The following is a 20,586-nucleotide window of genomic DNA, read 5'->3' as shown; positions in this document are numbered from 1 at the left end:
CATTTAGTGAAACGTGGCAAAGAAGAGTCAGCTAGTGCCCTATGTCAGACTAGACACACATCTTCCGGAAAAATACTAAAACATAAACCTCAACCACGTTTATGTTGTTAAAATCGATTGTTTCCAACGGCGAGGCTTTATTTACAGACCTTATTATTTCCTGTCACATCTCGTTACACATGACTGAGTTCACAGATCAGCACTTGCTGTTGATTACCTCCCTGATGGACATTTTTATTGACCCGTTGTCCCCAAGAGTATTTATTTGTGTAAACGAAATGATCATTAAAATGAAATACTATCACAAACAAGTTTCCCATTAATCCAAAAACTTCTGCTTGATCTCCTGTGTGTCATCACTGGTCTTGGGAAGGAGGTGTGAATAGGAAGACTGATAGCTCATGTCAGCACCTGTTCATAGGTAGGCTACAAATAACATGAGTCAACTGATAAAAATGTTCCTGCTTCTTTTTCCCCCCCATGACACATGTAAAGAATCAGTGAGTTTGAACTCGTTTAAACTATTTTAGTTTCTGTACCTGTTAGAGACACTGACGGCCTTCATCCAGTTCACAGTTAACATTTTCAGTTCAGACATACTGGCATAAAGGGTGGCTGTCCATTTTATGTTGACCAGAATAGAATTCTTACATCTGATTGTGATAAATCGAGATATCTTCTGTTGTCTGTCTGCTCTTCTGCACTGACAAACACAGCTTTCATGGTCGATGGGCAACAAACCTTTTTTTACGGTATAGGTGTTGGGGGGCTCTAGGGCCTAGACCACTGTGGCAAAGGAGAGGATACACAAAGAAGTACATATGCTGGGACTGTGTAGTAGTAAGCATAACAGATCATCCCTGCTGCTGTTGCCTGACAGAATAGAAGAGAAAAGGAAAGGAGAGCAAGAAACAAGAGGCAAGGAGCCTTTAACCAATCCTTTAAGGTCCAATTTTCTCAGCTAAAATTACATTGATAAACAGAAGAAAAATAATGAATCAACACACAAAAACACACACACACACACGTACATATTTATAACCCCCCATCCCAGTACATTCCTACTCTTTACACCTCTTTATTTTCATGAGAAACAGAACGAGAGAATCTACAGTGCACAGAACATCTCCAACTCCCCAAACAGAAACAAATTCCTCCAGTTGACTTTTATAATATGTAAACTTTATTTAAGACGTGCAGCCATCAGACCTCTGAACATAAGCCCAGCATCTGAAGACCTAGTCCCTTTTGAAAAGTTCCTAGTGAGCCATAGGTATTTTGGCCTGACCTATCAGATAATTAACCAGACATACCTGGGACCAAAATGAAAACCCTGTCCTTCAAAACCTATCCTAAACCAGTGAGAGAGCAGTCGGCCTGGGATAGCTAAGATGTAGATGTAGTGAAGTTTCCCCAGCAAACGATGTGGGCTTCGTAGATAATTGGCGGACTTTCTGGAGGAGACCTGGTCTGATGAGGAGAGACAGCATTCATCCCACTTTGGATGGAGCGGCTCTCATATCTAGAAATCTGACCGACTTTATTAATGAACCAAAACTGTGACAACCCAGAGTCCAGACCAGGAGGCAGAGTCGCAGTCCCACACGCTTCTCTGCGCTTCCATTAGAGCAGTTACCCACCCAAAACCCCATAATGACTGTGTCTGCCCCCCGACCACTTGAATTAATTCAATCAAAATTAAACAGGAGAGGAGTCATTAATAAAAACTTAATAAAAATTAAGACCACTACTGCTATAGGCCAAAACAATAGGAAAATTAAGTGCGGACTGTTAAATATCAGATCTCTGTCATCTAAAGCTGTATTAGTAAACAAGCTAATATCAGATAATCATACTGATCTACTGTGTCTGACAGAAACCTGGCTGTGTCATGAAGAGTATGTCAGCCTGAATGAATCCACTCCGCCCATTCATACTAGTACTCACTTCCCTCGAGGCACTGGCCGAGGAGGTGGAGTTGCAGCCATTTTTGACTCAAGCCTGTTGATGAACTCTAGACCTAAACTGGATTATAACTCATTTGAAAGCCTTGTTCTGAGTCTCTCACTCCCAACCTGGAAAACACTGAAGCCAGTCTTATTCGTTATAGTTTATTGCGCTCCAGGTCCATACTCTGAATTCTTAACTGAATTCTCAGAGTTTTAATCAGGTTTAGTCCTTAAAACAGACAAAGTCATTATCGTAGAGGATTTTAATATTCATGTGGACATTGATAAGGATAGCCTTGGTACTGCATTTATCTCTTTATTGGATTCGATCGGCTTCTGTCAGAGGGTACAGAAACCCACTCACTGTTTTAATCACACCCTCGACCCTCCAGCGCTACCGTGAGGAATCTCGGAGTTGTCTTTGATCAGGACATGTCCTTGAACTCCCACGTAAAACAAACTTCAAGGACTGCATCTTTCACCTCCGTAACATTGCAAAAATCAGGAAGATCCTGTCTCAAACAGATGCAGAAAAATTAGTCCATGCATTTGTCACGTCTAGGCTGGATTATTGCAATTCCTTATTATCAGGCTGTCCCAATAAGTTCCTGAGGACTCTCTAGCTGATCCAGAATGCTGCGGCACGTGTACTGACTGGAACCAGGAAAAGAGATCATATTTCTCCTGTGTTAGCTTGGCTGCACTGGTTCCCTGTAAAATCTAGAATAGAGTTTAAAATCCTTCTCCTGGCTTACAAAGCTCTTACTGGTCAGGCACCATCATATCTTACAGAGCTCATAGTACCCTATTACCCCACTAGAGAACTGCGCTCCCAGAATGCAGGGTTGCTTGTGGTTCCTAAAGTCTCCAAAAGCAGAACAGGAGCCAGAGCCTTCAGCTATCAAGCTCCCCTCCTGTGGAATCGGCTCCCAGTTTGGGTCCGGGAGGCAGACACACTCTACTTTTAAGAGTAGGCTTAAAACTTTGCTTTTTGATAACGCTTATAGTTAGGGCTGCCTGTCTGTCTGTCTGTCTGTCGGTCTGTCTATCTGTGTCTCTATGTCTATCTCTCTCTTTGTTTCTTTCTGTCTGTCTGTCTCTCTCTCCCCCTCTCTCTTTCTCCCTCCCTCTCTATGTCTCTCTCTCTCTCTCCCTCTCTCTTTCTCAAACCCAACCGGTCAAAGCAGATGACCGCCCACCTAGAGTCTGGTTCTGCTCGAGGTTTCTGCCTCTTAAAAGGAAGTTTTTCCTTGCCACTGTCGCCAAAGTGCTTGCTCATGGTGGGAACTGTTGGGTCATAACATTATAAAGAGTTGGTCTAGACCTGCTCTATTTGTAAAGTGTCATGAGATGACTTTTGTTGTGATTTGGCGCTATATAAATAAAATTGAATTGAAAATTGAATTGAGCTTGACAGAACGCACGGTAACTTCCTGCTCTGCAATGTATACTGTATGTGCCACATGTCTGTTCGTAGCCACGGCCCTATACACCACTCTCCACTGGTGATCCACACTGCATTTCTCTATGGGAGGTTTGTACAGGGACCTCCAGCTGCCTCACAGAGATGAACCTGGTGTCAGCACACCTGACCAACTTGACTCCTGAACACCAGCCAACAGCCCTCTGTTAAGAACCTTCACAGTCGCTGCATAAAGGGAACCACTGTGGCACAGGACAACAATGGAAGGTCAGGCCGTACAACCGATCGATCCTCCTCTGACTCCGTCCCTAATGCCTAACTGAAAACACCAGCAAGTGCACCAATCACCTCCATATAATCAATTGTTTCTCCAGGAAACCTAGAGATTTGCAACCACCCTCCTCACTGAGTATGGCAGCAGTTTTCCACTGTCCTCCTGATCTCAAATCTGCCAGTTTTGTCAGTCCAGGTCTTATGAGGATTCTCCACACACTGACGGAGTTGGGCATCCTGCACTGTATGGTTTACAGAACAGAGGTTCCTCCTCTACATCACCGTACAGTTGACAACAGTCTCTCCCGAAATTTAAAACAGTGACCCATGCACTGAAGAGAGACTGGTAGAAAGGACTGGTCTGAAACAGGTCCATACCACCCAGCTCCAGGAGAGCTTTATTGTAGTCCAGGTTCTTCATTCTATGAAAGGAGAAGAGAGGCTGTTTCAGTCCAGAGCTGCTGTTTGTGGTACAACAGAAGCTTTGCAGTCAGTAGATGAAACACTGTAATGCGACTGTGGAGGTCAATCAGTTCATGTCCACCTTCTGTTACAGGTAAGAACAAGACAGCAGGTCTGGTCCAATTAAATCCTTCCCTGAAGAAATTCACCAGTCTCTTCTGTACTTCTCTTATTAGTGTGTCTGGTGGTTCTAACACAGTGAACCGGTGCCAGAACCTGGAGAGCATGCTGAGAGCAGTCAGATTAAGATGAGATGTATCATATCACACTGACAGACATATCATCATTCGACCAAGAAGACATACAGAATGATAAATGGAGATAATCAGTATTATAATCAATAATATCCAAATTATATTTCTCATCAACAAAGAGTTGGTGGTGAAGAAAAGTGTAGTTTGATTATCAGATGCTTTATAAATCCATCAAAACCTATAAAAAACGAAGCATCCTAATCTGCATCCTGATGATCTTAGCCTTGCCTCATGATTTCATGATTTTGTATTGAATTGTCTTTTAAATTCATGTTTTGGCTATTTTATACATATTGGACCTAACTGACAATTAAAAGATTTTTATTATTTCAATTAGTTGATTCCTGGATTTCCATCTCATCAAATTAACAAGCCGTTAATTTCTCTGGTTAAAGCAATTCCTACTAGTCATGTTCAATAATAACATGTCACCTGAGTTACACAGGAGAAGTTGAAATGGAGTTTGTGGAGTCCTCCTTGGGAAATGTGTGTCTGTTAAAGGGGACCGATTATGCTCATTTCCCAGTTCAAAAAAGTTCTTGTTCATCTGGCCCTTCATGCAGCCCCTCAGTTCACACTCTGTCTGAAACAAGCCGTTTTAGCTCCTGTCTCTTTAAGGCCCCCATCCCTAGAAGCCCACTTTCTTCTTGATTACTTTTACATACTTTTACCTCATTCTTTGAAACTTTGAAAACATTTAATATGAATACATGGTAACATTATATACTGTATATGACAAAAAATAAGGTCATGAAAAGGACTAATTCACTCTCAAAACGCACTCTTTTTATGTGGCTTAGAAGAATGCTCTGCTTCTCCACACTGAATTCATAATTAGGTCAAAGAAGTTCACACTCAGATTCTTCATATTATGTGTCATACAGCAATTTTAGAGTTTACTGACTTGTCTGATACTGTGTATTTTGCTTAAAATGTAACCTAATCTATGAATTTATTTGAAAGAATGCAGCACTGTTGAAACGGATATAAGCCAGTCTCTTTTTTCATAACACTGATTGGGTGCTTGTCTTTTAAACTTCTGATAAAATGTGTTACTGTATTGTGAACAAATGAACTGAATTATTGATTCTGTTTCATACTGTTTGTAATATTCTTTATTGATGAGCAAAAATTCCCCAGTGCTATACTGAAGCTTGATTTATTCTTAGCAGACCACAAATCTCAATCTGAGCCTGCTGAAAACAAATGCTCTCAGTGTTTCTTTCCCTTCAGGAGTTACCTCTGGTGTTATATTGCCTTAATTGTTGTATACTGTTCATTCATTGTTCAACGAAAAAGACTTCTGAAGTGAACCTAACCATGGGTTAAACTACAACGCAGAATAAAGCGTTTATCAAGTACATCATTGCTAAAGTGAAATGTATGATTAAACTTTAAAGGCAGCTGTGATCACATGATTAGTTGTGTGTGTGTGCCCAGGGAGTTTTCACTTGTGCTAAATTTATTCATGAGCAATTAGGTGAAGATGAAATTAACAAGTATCTTCCAACTCATACAAACAGGGATCAAATAATAATCCTAAACTAGTCTGACCTGATTGACCTGTCAGGGCAACAACCTCTCCAGTTTCCTCTAAATGTGCATACCAGACAGCACACAATATGGCCAACACAGAGACACGGTTTTAATCTGGTTTATTCAATGACTTTGATTGAATCAGAGTATAGTGAAACGATTGAGCATTTTTGGGTTGTTTAGGCTTTTTAACAACAAAATGACAAAAATGACAAAAAATGGAGGGAATACTGTATGTCAAACCATGTTCCATTTGTCTAATTTTGTCTCTAGCAACTACAATGTGTCTTAGGAAGAAAGTAGTTTGAATTTAAACCAGTGACAGTGACAATAATAGTACATAGATTCTGGAAAGAGGATCATTTTTCAATAATGTGCACACAACAAACTAAAGCCCATTCACCTCCATTGTACTGTGGTGGAAGCAGAAATCTCAGACAGAACCTGAACAAACTAGAATTACCACCCCGTGGGGCGGAGGCATACAACAATATAATGATAAATGGAAGTTCCATACTGATGATACAGATGTGTGAATACACATGGTTGAACTGATTAATGAAGGATTATCATAGATGTATTGACTTAACAGGTTCATGTGTACTTGATTACCACGTAAAGATGGATCTGTCAGTGTGCATGCGCCAACCGTGCATGCAGCCTGTTACAGTCGCTTGTATAATTCCCCCCCGGGGATCAATAAAGTATTTCTGATTCGGATTCTGATTTGTTTTGTCCTGGCATTTTCAGATGCGAAGCCTCTCTTTAAGCTGTAGGTGAAACTCACTCACTGGTCACAATCTCCCCTTCTGCTCCTGAGTTTCAGTGTTAAATAATGGCTAACTTCCTGGAAGCCTGCTGAGGGGGCGCACCCAGTACTTTGGAGCACAGCCCGCACCACCTCATCCTCTTGCCAGTGTGTTTGACGACATATGACAGCTGTAGTAAATTAGCTTGGAAAATAGAGATATGTTTGTCGCTGATTATTGTTCAAAAACACACACAAAAACTTTTATAACTTCCTGGTTTTCCCTCTGATGTCTTCTGGCGGCTCTGCCTCAACTCTGTGATTTATATTATAAAGAGTGTGGTCTAGACCTGCTCTATTTGTAAAGTGTCATGAGATTCCTGATGGACAGATAGCCTTAAAGGCTGATAACTGTAGCAGCTGGCTCAGTCAGCCATACAACTAGCGGTCCTATTAGCTTAGCTGAACTGGGAGCTCAGAGAACCGGGGGAGTGTTGGTGTTTACACCGCTAGCACAGGAACTTTGGACTCTGAGCTCCCAGTCCAGGCAGAGTCAGATAGCCAATAGGACTGGCTAATTGAGCTAACTACCTAATGGCAGCTACAGTTAGCGTTAGTAAGCAATTACTTTTAGTAAGTAAAGCCAGCTGTCCATCAAGAAACTAACTTTCCTTCAAAACTGAAAAAGCACTTTCTGCAACCACTTTGCAACAACCATCAAAGACTTGAAGAGTAGTCCTGAGCAGAGCGGTCAAATAATAACAGATTGAGTGGGTGGACGTCCCTGTACCTTTACATACGTTTACCTCATTATTTTGCCACATTTAATATGAACATCCGACATTGTAACATTATATATATGACAGAAAATAAAGGAAAGCATAATGGATCCATAAGTGACCGTAAACAAAGCCGAAAAACTGAGATGGAATATTGTTTATTTATTATTATTCATATATAATATAAAATCCTGTCTAAGATTCAGTTTGTGATTCCATTTGAAAAATCTATTATTCATTACAAGTGATATAGAGGGTAATCAGAGGATGGTTGAGTCTTGAAAAATACAGAGTAGAAAAAGCAGTGCAATATTAAGACATAATAGAACATTGTGTTAGGAGCACGTCGAGGCCCTGTATTATTCAATGTGATCAGATGCTCCTGAATGTTTCCTTTATGAAACTTGCTCTTCATTACAAAGACAACAAACATCATGTATTGGCATACATACCCAACTCATACACATGATGCTAACATGTTTAAAAAGTCAGTTGTGCTTTTTGAGAAACATAGACCTGAGCCTTGTATTAAAAAACAGAATTGTTGGAAGAAAGTAAGAAACAAAGAAATAAATAAGTGAAATAAATCATATGCTTGTACACAGACATGTCCTGCAGCCTGTCACAAAGACCCCTGGACTCCCTCAGGACCCGGGTCCTCCTCTCTGCTCTGCTGGACTGAACTGGGCTTAATGGACTGGGTCAGGCTGTCCATGGCAGACAGGATGGAGGAGAAAAAGTGTTCAGTGTGGGTCTCCAGAGCTCCAGACTGCCTCTCAATCAACAGCAAGGTGTCTCTTAAAACTGGAAACGAGGAGAGAGAATGCAAAAAGATTTAGTGGGAAAATGATGAGATGAATTTTGAAGTTTTCCTTTCAGTTTTTGCTCATAATGTTGCATGTTACAAACTGACGTGGAGATGTGGTGTTGATGAAGCTGAGGAGAAGCCGTCCAGTGTGCAAAACACAGGAGGTCAAGGGTTGTTGGCTGCTCACTTCTCTCTGAAAACTCTGGCAACAAGACCAAGAAAGAGCATGAAGTGAGTAACGACTGAGCTTTGAAGTTATAAAATGAGGTTGGGTTTGCTGAGGAGACACGTTTCTTTTCCACTGGAATGAACACGACTCTTGACCAACACAGTAAGAGATGTTTGTGCAGTGCAGGATACTTTTTACTCGCCGGCTGTGTTGTGTTTAACTAATCACTTGTGGACATGCATCGTTTCCCCTGCTGATGGATTTTAACAGCCTAAAAACTCCAGGTGAGTACAAACAGTACAACAACTTTAGTGTGGAACTGAGCAATTCCTTGATTAGTCCAATGACAGTTTATCCATTTTGATCATCAATTAATCATTTAGCTTCTTTATGGAGCAATACTGGCATTCTCTGGCTCCAGCTTCTCCAGGGTGAGGATTTACTGCTGTTTTCTCTCCTTGTTAGTGTGTCATCATCAGTATTGATGCTGTGACCCCACGTCTACACATGTTCACCTGTCTGTGAATGTCACCTGGTTTTGTTTCAGGGTGTGCTGTGATTGGCTAACTGCCTCACTGGAATGCAACACAGAGAGAAAAAATAAATCTCAGGTCTGTGTCATCTGTTCATTAAATGTTTCTGGATAACAGTACAGAGTTTCTCCACCGTGCTGCAAAGTGCATGAACCTTGTGGAAGCATGCAGAGCCAAAGAGAACAATTGATAATGCAAATGACAGATACTTGACAGATGGCCTCCAGCCTATGTTATGAAGGTAAGAGTGACCAAGAGAATTATTTGACCCAGCAGAAAAAACCTTCCTGGCAAATAGACCCACAGGAGAACTCTTCATGCTCACGTGTGAACATGTCCACCTATCCAGACACCCAGTGCAGTAGAAACAGAACCATCCATTCTGGAGGCTCAGCCCTCACCTGATAGTCAGCCAGAGACAACTTCACACTGTCTATGTCCACAGTGGGCACAGACAGCAGCTCCATCTTCTCTGACACTAAATACAGCCGCTGGATGAGCTGCTCCAGGTGTGAACTGAAGACCTGGAAAACACCCAACATTCACGGCTGCTTTTACTATATGATGGTCACGTATGTCACATATGTCTCTGTGAAGGCAGTGTGTTCCATTGTATCACACTGCGCTTTGACTTACAGTCAGACAGACAGGCCGTGTTTCTACCTGGATGTGTTGCATCAGGGACTCATTTCGCTCCTGGTCCTCCTGGCTACTCCTCTGGCTGCCAGGCAGGGTGAGGCCACACAGCTGATCCACCAAAGCCTCCACCTCCCTGAGACTGGACCAACTCAGTCCCCCTCCAACAGGCTCCACCCAGGCTCCAGAACTCCTCTTTGCTGCCCCAGAGTCCCTGTGATCAGCTGCTCAAAGACAAGAGATGGAGTTTTGGAATTTTTGAGAATCTTTCAGTTGGCATCACAAACTAAATTCCATTCACCTCCATTATGTTGGGGTGGAGGCAGAAATCTCAGAGACCTTTTTCTCCAAACCTGGACAAATAACCAAAACCGAACTGACCCTTAAAGAGCGTATAGGCCCAAAATATAAATACAATAAATACCTGTCTGAGCAGCAACATTGTTGCCCTCCGGCTCTTTGACTTCACCCTCCTGTTTCTCAGGCTGGGTGATGGAGGAGAGGATGGAGGTGGTACCTGGCCCCACAGACTCCCAGCTGGCTGTGACAGGCCGGCTCAGTTGGGCTGTAACCTCCCTCACCTGCACATAGGGACCAAATGGTTAGCTTTAAGCTGTGGGAAGGCGGATTTTCAGACCACGGTGAACTGAATGCAATCTGAAAACGTGCTCCGTGGAAAATGATCAGCAAAATAATGCAAAGGATGAGTGATTTGTAGTGAAAAGGTTTCAACATGCAAAAGCACCACTGTGGTCCTTGAGTATAAGTCCATGTGTGTCCACAGCACTGACCTGTTGAGACAGCAGCTGCAGCTCCTCCAGCTGCTCTGGAAGAGGCCAGAACTCCTCGTCCACCTCCGCACATACATACCTGGACTGTGGGAGAACTCTGGTGGAGCAGATAAAAGCAGTGGAGGTAGAGGAGGACACTGCATGGTGCTGATGATGGTGACCATCATTCTTGTAACGATTCATTCCACCTCTGTTCTTACTGCAGTCCAGACTGTCCAAGGACAAACCCACAGGATCTGTTCGGGAGAGCAGGGCACCAGAGGACAGACCATCTGAGGATTTGGTGAACCCCTGCAGGTCAGGCGACCTATGATCCACACCAAGAGTGCTTCTTTCTCTTGTCTGCCCTGTGCTGCTCGCTGTAAAGCCCAACCCTAACAGGCTGGTGGAGCTACAAAGGTGGTCCAGTTCAATCCCTGAGTCCTGAAGGGTGGGGTCTGTTTGGAGGAGGGAGTCTCCCTGGGGCTCAGAGCTGTCCCACTCACTGACCACCTGTCCTGGTCTCAGAGGGTAGGTGTAGTCCAGTAGGGCCTGGTACTCCCTATTTGGGTCCCAGCCTGCAAAATGCCTGTCTGGAGATGGAGGCAAAGCTTTAGGGATGGCGCAGGACCAGTAGTTCGCCTGATGGAGAGACAATGGATGTCCTTTGGAGTGTCCTTCAGAAGAGCATACTTTGGTCTCACCCCCACCTATCTCCTCCCTCTGCCTCAGCCTGAGATTAGTCTGGCCTGGCCTGGAGTATCCTGAGCGAAGGTTGTAGGTAGGATACAGGACAGTGGAGGTCAGTCGTGGCCTCAGAGGAGGATTTAGTCTCTGAACCTCCAGGATGGAACTCGAGAGGCTCTGCTGCGCTGATCTGCTGCCAGGGAAAGGTGATCCAAAAGTGGGTTCTTCATGGCACAGCCTGGCCCTGAGGTCTGAGACACCCAAGGGTGAGCTGAGGTCTTCTCTAGAGCCTACGGGAAGTGAGATGTCACTGTCAGAGAGGGTGAAGTTTTCTGGGGTCATCTCCTCTCTTGCTCTGGTCAAAAAGTTCATGTCAGTGTGTTGTGGATTTTCTTCTCTTACAACACCCAACTGTTTCTCCTACAAGGCAGGAAACAGACAGGATTAAAAAAGGATCCTATGACAATGCTGGCTTCATCTGTCTGTTAAAGTAAAGGCTTTTGGGCATTCAGACATAAACTGTAAGTCTCTGTTGTCTCTGACCGGTGCAGATATGTAGCATCTAGTCCACAGAGGAAGTGCTGTCCCTGCTGGAGTTCAACAGTAATGATACGAAGGAAGAGCTCTCACTTCTCTCACAGGCTGCATCACTGATGGATTTTAAAACCTACTTTGCTGTTGAAGCCTTTGTTAGTAACTTCATAATAGAGTGTGTGAGGGACACTCGCCCACGCTTCCCTAGTGAATTCACTGGTACATTTTCTCATGTCAACCTTTTTTCAGAGAATTCTGCTGCGTGCTTTATAATTTCTGACAGTGCACAAGCAGTTTAAAATGACAAGCCAATAATTCCTATTAGGTAGCTGTGCAGTGTTTTATATTAACCCTATGCAGCTGACTGATTGTCTGAAGATCACAACAGTGTTTGGGCTACTGTGAATTAATGAAGAGAATAAAGTTGAAATATTTTGAGAAAAAGGTTGTAATGTTTCATATAATAAATTAGTCATTTTGCGAGAACAAAGAACATGCACATGGAATCTGATCATGACATCTATATTTAGTTTTTTTCCCTCATAGAATCCTGGCTTTGTCTCTTAAAAACATGACTTGATTATTGTTAGATTATGACATTTTTCTCGTACAACCACGACTTTATCTATTTGTAATATTATGACTTTTTCTTACAATGACTACTTTTTTCCCCTCCTAACAGCGGCCCTAATATTCACATTCAGTCTCTGTCCTCCTCACCTTCTCTGTGTGCTTCTGTGGATATGTCTTCTTTAAGATAGATGCATGTTGTTCTGCAGAGAACAGAGGCTTTCTCATGACATACTGTCTGTCTGTCAGATACCTGGAGGTGGGCGCCATAGTAACACTTTTGTGTGGCCCTCCTCTATCTCTTTCTCTCTGTGTCTTGCCTCTTTCACTGTCTTTTGTAGTTAGAGTCAGGCATCTCCTGCTGTGTTTAAACTCTGGGAGATGCATCTTCCATCGCTGGCTGCATCCCTTGGCTTCCATTGGACAAAGGAAATGTCAGAAGGTCGTGAACTAAAGGAACATAACAATTTGGAAATGTTCAGTGTTAAAACGAGACATAAAACGAGACATTGTTTTCAAAGATATCACTGAAAAGTGAAGTATTTGATTCTTTTAGTTTCATTCATGCACCTTAAAGAGCTGATAGGTTGTGGCAGAGTTTCTTGTGCAGTGTCTTTTCAACAACAAACATCGTGTTGCTGAGTTGAGGCACAAAGGAGCCCTGCAATGACAAAGACGTCTAGGACATTAAGACAGAGTAACACATTCACAGACAACTTGAGAAGTGAGAGAAGCAGAAAACCCATTTCAGAATAATTATAAATGTATAAATGATGTTAGAAGCAAGACATTCAGCAGAACAAGTAGAAAATACTATCTTACATATTATTACCTTGTAAAGTTGTTGTGGCAAACAGTTGCCTGTTTAGGCATTAGACTAGAGTTCTGCACAAGTCTAAAACTGAGACCCTTAACTACCTTGGACCTGACCATATTTTAGACACAAAGCTGTTAGAGCTGAAACAATTCTGATAAATGCTTCGTTGTTTAAGTCATTTATCAAGTCTGTGCTGATTTGCTGCTTTTCAGTTTTATGTCATTCATTTGTTGTTTGGACAAAACAAGCAACTTTTGATGGTCATTTGTTTTTAGCAAATTTCTGGCATTTTATTGACAGATTGATATGGAAAATAATCAACAGAGAAGAACTTCTTAATGAATTACATTTTGAAATGACCAAATCCCGAATCCAGCCTAAGTCAGAAATTGTATGCAACAAAACGTCCCGAAACAGACCTGAAAGCAGATATTTTGACCTCTACAGCGGACATTAGTATTCATTTAGACTCGTGTATGTCACTTGATGAATGCAAGTCCAATATTCTCTCTCTTTTAGCTGTTTTTGGTCTCTACCTGGGAGGGAAATATCTGTCTCTTTAGTTGCTAAATGCTCCACTACTGTTAGTGAACCAAACAGTACATTTGCTGTAAAACAAACATTATGTTTAGAGCTCCAATATGCACGTTAATTGTACAGTAAAAATAGATTATAGCTTTAGATCAATTCAGCAATCCTTGTCAATATTTGTTCCAGATAAACACACATATGTAAGCGGGACATACGAATTTCCAGTTGCTTCGTGAGTGGAATGTCTCTACCTATTGTTGTGGGATCACTAAGCAGCAGGCCTGATAAGCATCCAGCAGGGTACAGGCAGTGTAATGATATGCTCACTCCCCACCTGACTGATCTCATTAAGACTGCATGTTCAGACCTGCCTGTGCTCACCGGACCAATAAGGAAGAACACGGTGTGTCCAGGGGTCTGCTGGACCGGCAGCAGTGTGGTCAGAGCTGTGGACACATCATGCATAGAACTCAGAGACCGTTCGATCTTCGTTTCCCAAAAAAGCAGCATGGGTTCGCCACTGCCCGATCAGTACTGCGCATGTGCAACTCTCAACAGAGATGAGAAGGAAGCGAGATCGCTCACTCGTTAGCTACTTCCATCATCAGCTCCGGAAAAAACAATGCGTTGATTAAGAAGTTTTAGCGCCTTCTGGATGCAGTCTGATGATGTGTATGATATAGTTCTCTATAGGGAACAATCTGAAATATGTACCAAATATATACCAAAAGATACCGAAGGTCAAGCAAAGCCAAATATCTAATACTGGAAAATAGTTTCCTACAGCGCATTAACTCACTGCTGCTCTTTATGGTTATGATAGCCTGAATATCATGCTTTGATGGCCAGTTCACCCAAATTATTCAAAATGATTTTCTCACTCTAGTGATAGCTCTCCATGCAGTTGCTGAGGAGGGTCTTTGGGAAAACCAGGCCATTGTGTTGAATCTCTTCTCTGTTGCAGCTTGTGTTAAAACAAACTAAGCACAATGCATGACAATCAGACCCACTGAGCCCATTTATAAAAAAGGTACAAACATTCTGTAACTCTCAGTGATGACAGGATCACCACGTGTTTTTCTGTCTCGTTATTCTCAAGATTTGGAATTTGGGGTGGTGGGTGAACCTCTCACACTATCCTCCATTGTGATGGTGTGCCTGGTTTTCATGACCTAGAGAGGATGATGCTAGACTCAAGAGGGAAATGTCAATCAAAGGACAAATCAGAAACAAAGACAGAACAAAGACACCAGGATTGACTAATGGCTATAGCCCTGATTCAGAACTCGGATATCCTTGCAACAGCAAACCTATCATCAGTATGTGACAAGAGAATAACAGCCAACCTGCTCCAGAAAAACATGTGGAGTGTGAACACAGAAGTACATAAACACTTGTAATAGTCACAGTACATTCATGGAGCACTGCTGTCAGTCATGAACACAGAGCTGACCCTCAGTTAACTTCAAACTTAAATATACAGTATGTCAAACAAGGACATTGGTCAGAGTGGGACTGTGAAGGAAACCATGGCAACAAGCAGTGACACAAAACACAAGTGACCTATACAAAGCCAGGAGCCATTGTAGTCTACAGAGCTGGCCATGAAAGATTCTGTGTCGGAAGCTCGTTTTCTTTGGGCCTATGCACCAGCTGAGAAGAAAAAACCTAAAAACGAAGATGACAACATATAAGAAACTGAATAAAACTTGAAACCATGGTCTGCAGAAAACTACACAATATAGAATTAAAGCAGTGGCGATATTACTGGCTTTGTGATTTCAATAGTATCAAAAGTGTGCAACACGTATTAAACTAATCTCAAAAACGACTAACGTACATACCAAACGGAGTCCCACTTCCGCCCTTTCACAATTCTTTCGGGTCCTCTCGTAAATTCGGCATCATCATGATCCACCTAGCTGTGCTTCCTTTTCATAAAACCTCTCATTTCAAGTATTTGGCTTTTCCCACCGCCCACTAACGTTACTGCGTATTTGGTCGGCGGAAATCAGACCAGTAGTCACTTACCGAAAATCTATCAATGCAGTCTGACTAACAAACTCCTCAAGCGGCCGTTCACACAGTCAGGAACAAAACAGTACAGTAAGTGACAGACACTTACCACAGTTAGCACCGTGGTCTGGCGTCCATACCCGAACCCTCTTCTTCACTGTAGCTTTGTTCCTGCAGCCTCCTTCCTCTAATTGTGCTGCCTTCACTGTTTTCTCCTAAAACCATATCCTGCCCCTGTCCTGCACCAAGTCATTTAGCACAAGTCTTTTCGTAACATCGGTAACCAGCAGACACTCCCTGTCATATAGGCAGGGACTGTCTGCTTATTTGCTTGCCGCTCGGTTATGATGAATTCTCTAAAAAACACAAGTTACTTATTCATCTATAAATTACATATGTAAACTATGTAACATGCACAGCGTGTGGGATATAACAAGATTTTAAGGATAGGAAAGTCATAATTCACACAAGCGCCTAACAATAACACAGAAAACGAGCGCCAATCACATTACTTTATTTACTTTGTGGGGTGAAATTCATAATTACGATGTTTTTGACGGCATTTGAAGGCAACATTTACAACTGAGTTCTAATAGAAACAGGAGCAGACCGATATGGCTTCTTACTCACCTTCAGCATGTGTGCATACATATCTTTATTGTATAAAATCACTAATCACTCATCAAACAACGCTAGCAATAGCAACACTGCTACTACAATGACTGGTAGTAATAATGACCTATCAATAAAGCATGCGTTTCTTTTTCTTTGGAACCACACAAACAGACATCACGTATGTTTTATCCAAACTGCAGGTAAGCAACAGCAGACTGCATTGATCAATTAATCCCTTAAAAAGTACATGCAACAAAAAACTGTCAATGTGCAAAACATGTCCTGAAGCTTCACATATTGAAGTGATTTTTGATTACATTGTCTTTGGAGCATGACCTGTTATACAAAGAGCACACCATTAACAGCCAGGATATGCTTAAGTTACACTTCAGTAAAAGTAGTTTATTTTATTTTTTTATTGTACGTTAATTTGTCCAAAATGTATGCTTATAATTCTCTTTGTTCCCTGTAAGTATTAATACAATCGGAGTCAGAAACACAGTTTGTATCGCTACCTCATTCTCGCTTTCCAATCGGAAACTCAAAAACAATCAATGGTTTAAAAAGTGACTATATATCTCCATAATACAGGTGTGATGCATCAGATGTAATGAACTAGAAGTCGACACAGCGGCCCTTTCTCTCCCAGTCTCCGTAGCGGGTGGGCTCTGGACCGCGAGGACCCCCCTTCTCCTTGGTTATGGGGTTCACATCATCAGGGAACTCTGGAGGACAACAAGAGAATGGCTCAGTTTGAAAGACACTGCTTTAATTCAGATTGTTTCCTTCCACAGCTGCTTTACATAAAGTTCACATTGTACAATGTCCAGTTTATAAGGTCCTTGCTAAAACTCCTATCTTCACAAAGGTTAGAACGTTCACTTTGTTTCTTAACTGAAGGTCCACTTAATAGCTTTTTCCTGAGCTTTCAACCACAGTTCACAGTCTGCTTTAGATGATGGGAGTTCTAACTTCAGAAGTTCAATGCTGTCACATAATGACAACTGATCAAACTCTACATTGTGAAATGTGGTTGAAAGTGCTGAAAAATGCTTGTACGTGGGGCCTTGAGTTAAGAAGTCTATCTTTTCATCTGATATGAATTTTCACTACACTTTTCAGTGTACATCCGGCCAGAAATTCATTAGAAGAAGAAGAAGAAGAAGAAGAAGAAGAAGAAGAAGAAGAAGAAAACATCTCTGAGAGCACTTTGTGCCCAAATCAAAAACAGAAAGTCCCCTGCAGCATTCTCACTTTGCAGAACATCTTTGCTCCTGTCCTCGGTGGTGTCAAACCGACCCTGCGGGGTTTTAGCTTTCTTCAGTGGCTCCTTGTCCTTCGCCGCTCCGCTGAACCCCCGTGAACACCCTGAACAAGACACACCAGGGATTTCAGAATACAAACTGGCGTAACACAGCTGTTTGCAGTCAGTGCACACTGAATGACACAGTCTTTCACAGCAGACCTGCCGCTCTGATTTAACCTTAGCGAAGGTGTTTAACACATTAAAATCCAAGATTTATCCAAGATAAAATCCAAGGAATCCAAGGTGGCTGCCTCGGTCTGTTGGAGCGCATTGTTTTGCCTTGTTTTGTTAGTAAACAGTGTATTTTGTTTTGGTTCACGGAGCTCTTTCACCAGAGAAGAGCTCATGAACATCAGGGGAACAACTCCAGTGGATTTGTTTCCCGAATTTCTTGCATTGTAGACTTCAGGAAGAGCGCAGCCCTACCCGCCCCCATCACCCTGTGTGACTCTCCAGTGGACACTGTGGAGTCCTTCCGTTTCCTGGGCTCCATCATCAGCCAGGACCTCCGGTGGGAGCTGAACATCAGCTCCCTCATCAAGAAAGCCCAACAGAGGATGTACTTCCTGAGGCAGCTGAGGAAGTTTAACCTGCCACAAACTATGCTGGTTCACTTCTACACTGCCATCATAGAGTCCATCCTCACCTTCTCCATCACCGTCTGGTACGCTGCTGCCTCCACCAAGGACAGACGCAGACTGCAGCGTATCATCCGCTCTGCAGAGAGGGTGATCGGCTGCAACCTCCCATCTCTTCAGGACCTGTACTCCTCCAGGACCCTGAGGAGAGCAGGGAAGATCGCTGCCGACCCCTCCCACCCGGACACCATCTGTTCGACCCCCTCCCCTCTGGCAGGAGGCTGCGGTCCATCAGGACCAAAACCTCCCGCCACAAAAACAGTTTCTTCCCCTCTGCAGTCAACGTGACGAACTTACATTGACCCCCCCCCCCCCCGAACACAAACACTACTTATACGTTATATTAAGGTACATCACCCCTGTCCCCCCTGCGTTACATTAACGCACCCACCCCCTACTGGACACTTTACCTGGACACTTTACTTTATTCTGGTCACTGCACTGTTGTTATTTATCTTATCTTATTTTTATTTTTATTCTTATTTTAGCTTTTATATTCTACTTATTTGATATCAAAACAATAGCACCTTCAGACCACAGCAAATTCCTTGTAATGTATGTTACTTGGCAATAAACAGTTTCAAATCAGTTTCTGATTCTAACACCAGGTATGTGAGTTACCAAGGCGCGCGCGCGCGCGCACACACAGACACCGATATACACTGGCCTGCACTGTTACATAGATAGTCCACAGCCAGCCCCTTAGAAACAACATGTCTGCTGATTGAAGGACACAACCGCACAACAGACATATCTGAAGCCAATAAGAGAACCGAGAAGCACAACGACTTTCCTTCTACTGTGTTCGCACACTTACACAATTACGTTGTTGATGTTTGTCGCGCTTCACTTACGCAATTTTCATCATCATCTAGCGACGGAAAATGGCGACCAGTCAGTGTAATGTTTACTAGTCGCCAGTAGGGGAAGACAAAGCATTGGATATCATATTTAAACCGACCTACGGTTTGGCCCCTTTGGCCGCCGTATGTTGTCATCGCTTCGTTCATTGTTCAATTTATTGTATTATAATTAGTGACGCTGAAGAATTTAAAAGAAGACACTAATAGGCCTACGTCTGTTTAACACTAAACACTCATGCTTTAGCCAAATGTAGCCTATGATTGCCCTATTTGCTTGATAACTTAGATCAGTTTGACAGTTCCTGCTGGAGTGATTACAATGACTTGCAGACACGAACTACTGTGCACAGGGCCATAGCCAGGAATTTAGAAATACTTGGGTATTTTATGGATAATAAAGGATTGTAGAAATGTTTTTGCCTGGTTTGGTCACAAGAATGACAAACCAGTGAGCTGCTATTTTATCATGTTCACACACCTTTCTTAAACAGGGACTGGAAAGCATTTAGGGAATTATAGCCTACTTACTCGCTTTCCTTCAGAGAGTGAGATGTTCAGATGGACTCCAAAATTGAAAGCTAAGCCTAACAACAGGTTGCTAAAACCCCCACATTCCAGCATCAGCATTTAAGGGGAAATTATCCGAGTTTACTGTTGAATGTATGTGAATGTATGTCAGACAAAACAGCATTAATTTTGCATCTATCTGGCAGCAAATGTGCCATTCTTACTGCTTCTTCTAGTCTGAACTGGAATTAATCCTCCACAGTTTACTTGTGTAGCCTCAGAGAGCACATCGAATTAACTCTGCCATTACAATACAGACGCAATTCCAACACAGCAACATTGTGGACAACATTCACAAGACATGTTGATTTATTGAAAATTAGAGCCCAGGCACTTCTTCTGTAATGTGGTTTGTTTAGCTCATGTGAATGAATAACAAATGAGCCTAACACTTACAGAGTTCGGGGTTACGCAAGAGCTGCAGTCCACTTCAGCTTTTCAGTATACACTGTAAATGATGGAGTGAGACATGCCATTGAAAGCTTGGAAAGTGGTGGTAAGTGCATCTTTGAGTTAAGATTATTTTGTCACATATACTCACATATTTAATTTCATTTTGGGTACATACACACTAAGCCCCAGAGACAGTGCTGGGCTGTGAGGTGATTTAGTTATAGTGGTCACTTTCTGTATTGCAGAACAAGTGAGGCACACTGGCCCAAAAATACTTTTTTCCGATACACAATCAATATAAAAGAAACACTTCATAAGTGTCACAAACACCTTTCCATTACCATTTGTATCATCAGAAGCCCCAGGAAGGCTGCATATGTGTTCAGTGGGCAACTGAGCAAACTCCATCCACTGAGCACACAATACTAGGAAATACTAATAAGTGTTTTTTTCAGTCTACTGTTTCCAAGGTCAAGAATAAACTTCCATGCTCCACTGAAGTCAAAGTGTTTGTGATCTAGAGTCACATGTGAATGTGTGGGTATACTGTATACTAAATGGCCATGTAGACACCTGAACTTTCCAGCCATGTGTGTCAGTTGATCATGTGACAATGGGCACCATGGTCATGAATGTGCTGCTGTGACAACCTCCACTCATCTGGTTTCAAACTCTCCAGCACATGTTGAGATGGGATTTGCTCCCATTC

At 42.5% G+C, this 20,586-nt stretch overlaps 2 protein-coding genes across 2 annotated transcripts; both read right to left on the bottom strand.

The window, feature by feature from the left end:
• Nucleotides 1-7,618: 7,618 nt before the first annotated feature.
• On the bottom strand, nt 7,619-15,684 carry cep68 (centrosomal protein 68). Its single transcript, XM_070916291.1, has 9 exons — nt 15,605-15,684; nt 12,702-12,792; nt 12,282-12,581; nt 10,362-11,447; nt 9,995-10,151; nt 9,598-9,794; nt 9,336-9,458; nt 8,338-8,434; nt 7,619-8,228 (listed from the first exon to the last, which is right to left on the bottom strand). Exons 3-9 carry the CDS (start codon nt 12,549-12,551, stop codon nt 8,047-8,049), a joined length of 2,112 nt encoding a protein of 703 aa, XP_070772392.1. The 5' UTR covers nt 12,552-12,581; nt 12,702-12,792; nt 15,605-15,684; the 3' UTR covers nt 7,619-8,046.
• A 309-nt stretch (nt 15,685-15,993) lies between these two features.
• sdhaf4 (succinate dehydrogenase complex assembly factor 4) lies at nt 15,994-18,893 on the bottom strand. The gene is made up of 3 exons (XM_070915823.1): nt 18,722-18,893; nt 17,365-17,478; nt 15,994-16,835 (listed from the first exon to the last, which is right to left on the bottom strand). Exons 1-3 carry the CDS (start codon nt 18,804-18,806, stop codon nt 16,726-16,728), a joined length of 309 nt encoding a protein of 102 aa, XP_070771924.1. The 5' UTR covers nt 18,807-18,893; the 3' UTR covers nt 15,994-16,725.
• Nucleotides 18,894-20,586: the final 1,693 nt, after the last annotated feature.

Source organism: Enoplosus armatus, chromosome 12 (assembly GCF_043641665.1).
Source record: "Enoplosus armatus isolate fEnoArm2 chromosome 12, fEnoArm2.hap1, whole genome shotgun sequence".
Lineage (NCBI taxonomy): Eukaryota > Metazoa > Chordata > Actinopteri > Centrarchiformes > Enoplosidae > Enoplosus > Enoplosus armatus.
This window is presented reverse-complemented; position numbering and strand designations above follow the sequence as displayed.

Coding starts and splice junctions, on each gene's coding strand:
- sdhaf4 (XM_070915823.1), bottom strand. CDS start 18,806: ATGTCTGTTGTGCGGTTGTGTCCTTCAATCAGCAGACATGTTGTTTCT. Junction 17,479..18,721: donor CTATCTATGTAACAGTGCAG/GCCAGTGTATAT, acceptor TGTCTTGTTCAG/GGTGTTCACGGGGGTTCAGC. Junction 16,836..17,364: donor GAGCAAAGATGTTCTGCAAA/GTGAGAATGCTG, acceptor GTTGTCCTCCAG/AGTTCCCTGATGATGTGAAC.
- cep68 (XM_070916291.1), bottom strand. CDS start 12,551: ATGGAAGCCAAGGGATGCAGCCAGCGATGGAAGATGCATCTCCCAGAG. Junction 9,795..9,994: donor CAATGTTGCTGCTCAGACAG/GTATTTATTGTA, acceptor GTCTTTGAGCAG/CTGATCACAGGGACTCTGGG. Junction 8,229..8,337: donor CATCAACACCACATCTCCAC/GTCAGTTTGTAA, acceptor CCTCGTTTCCAG/TTTTAAGAGACACCTTGCTG.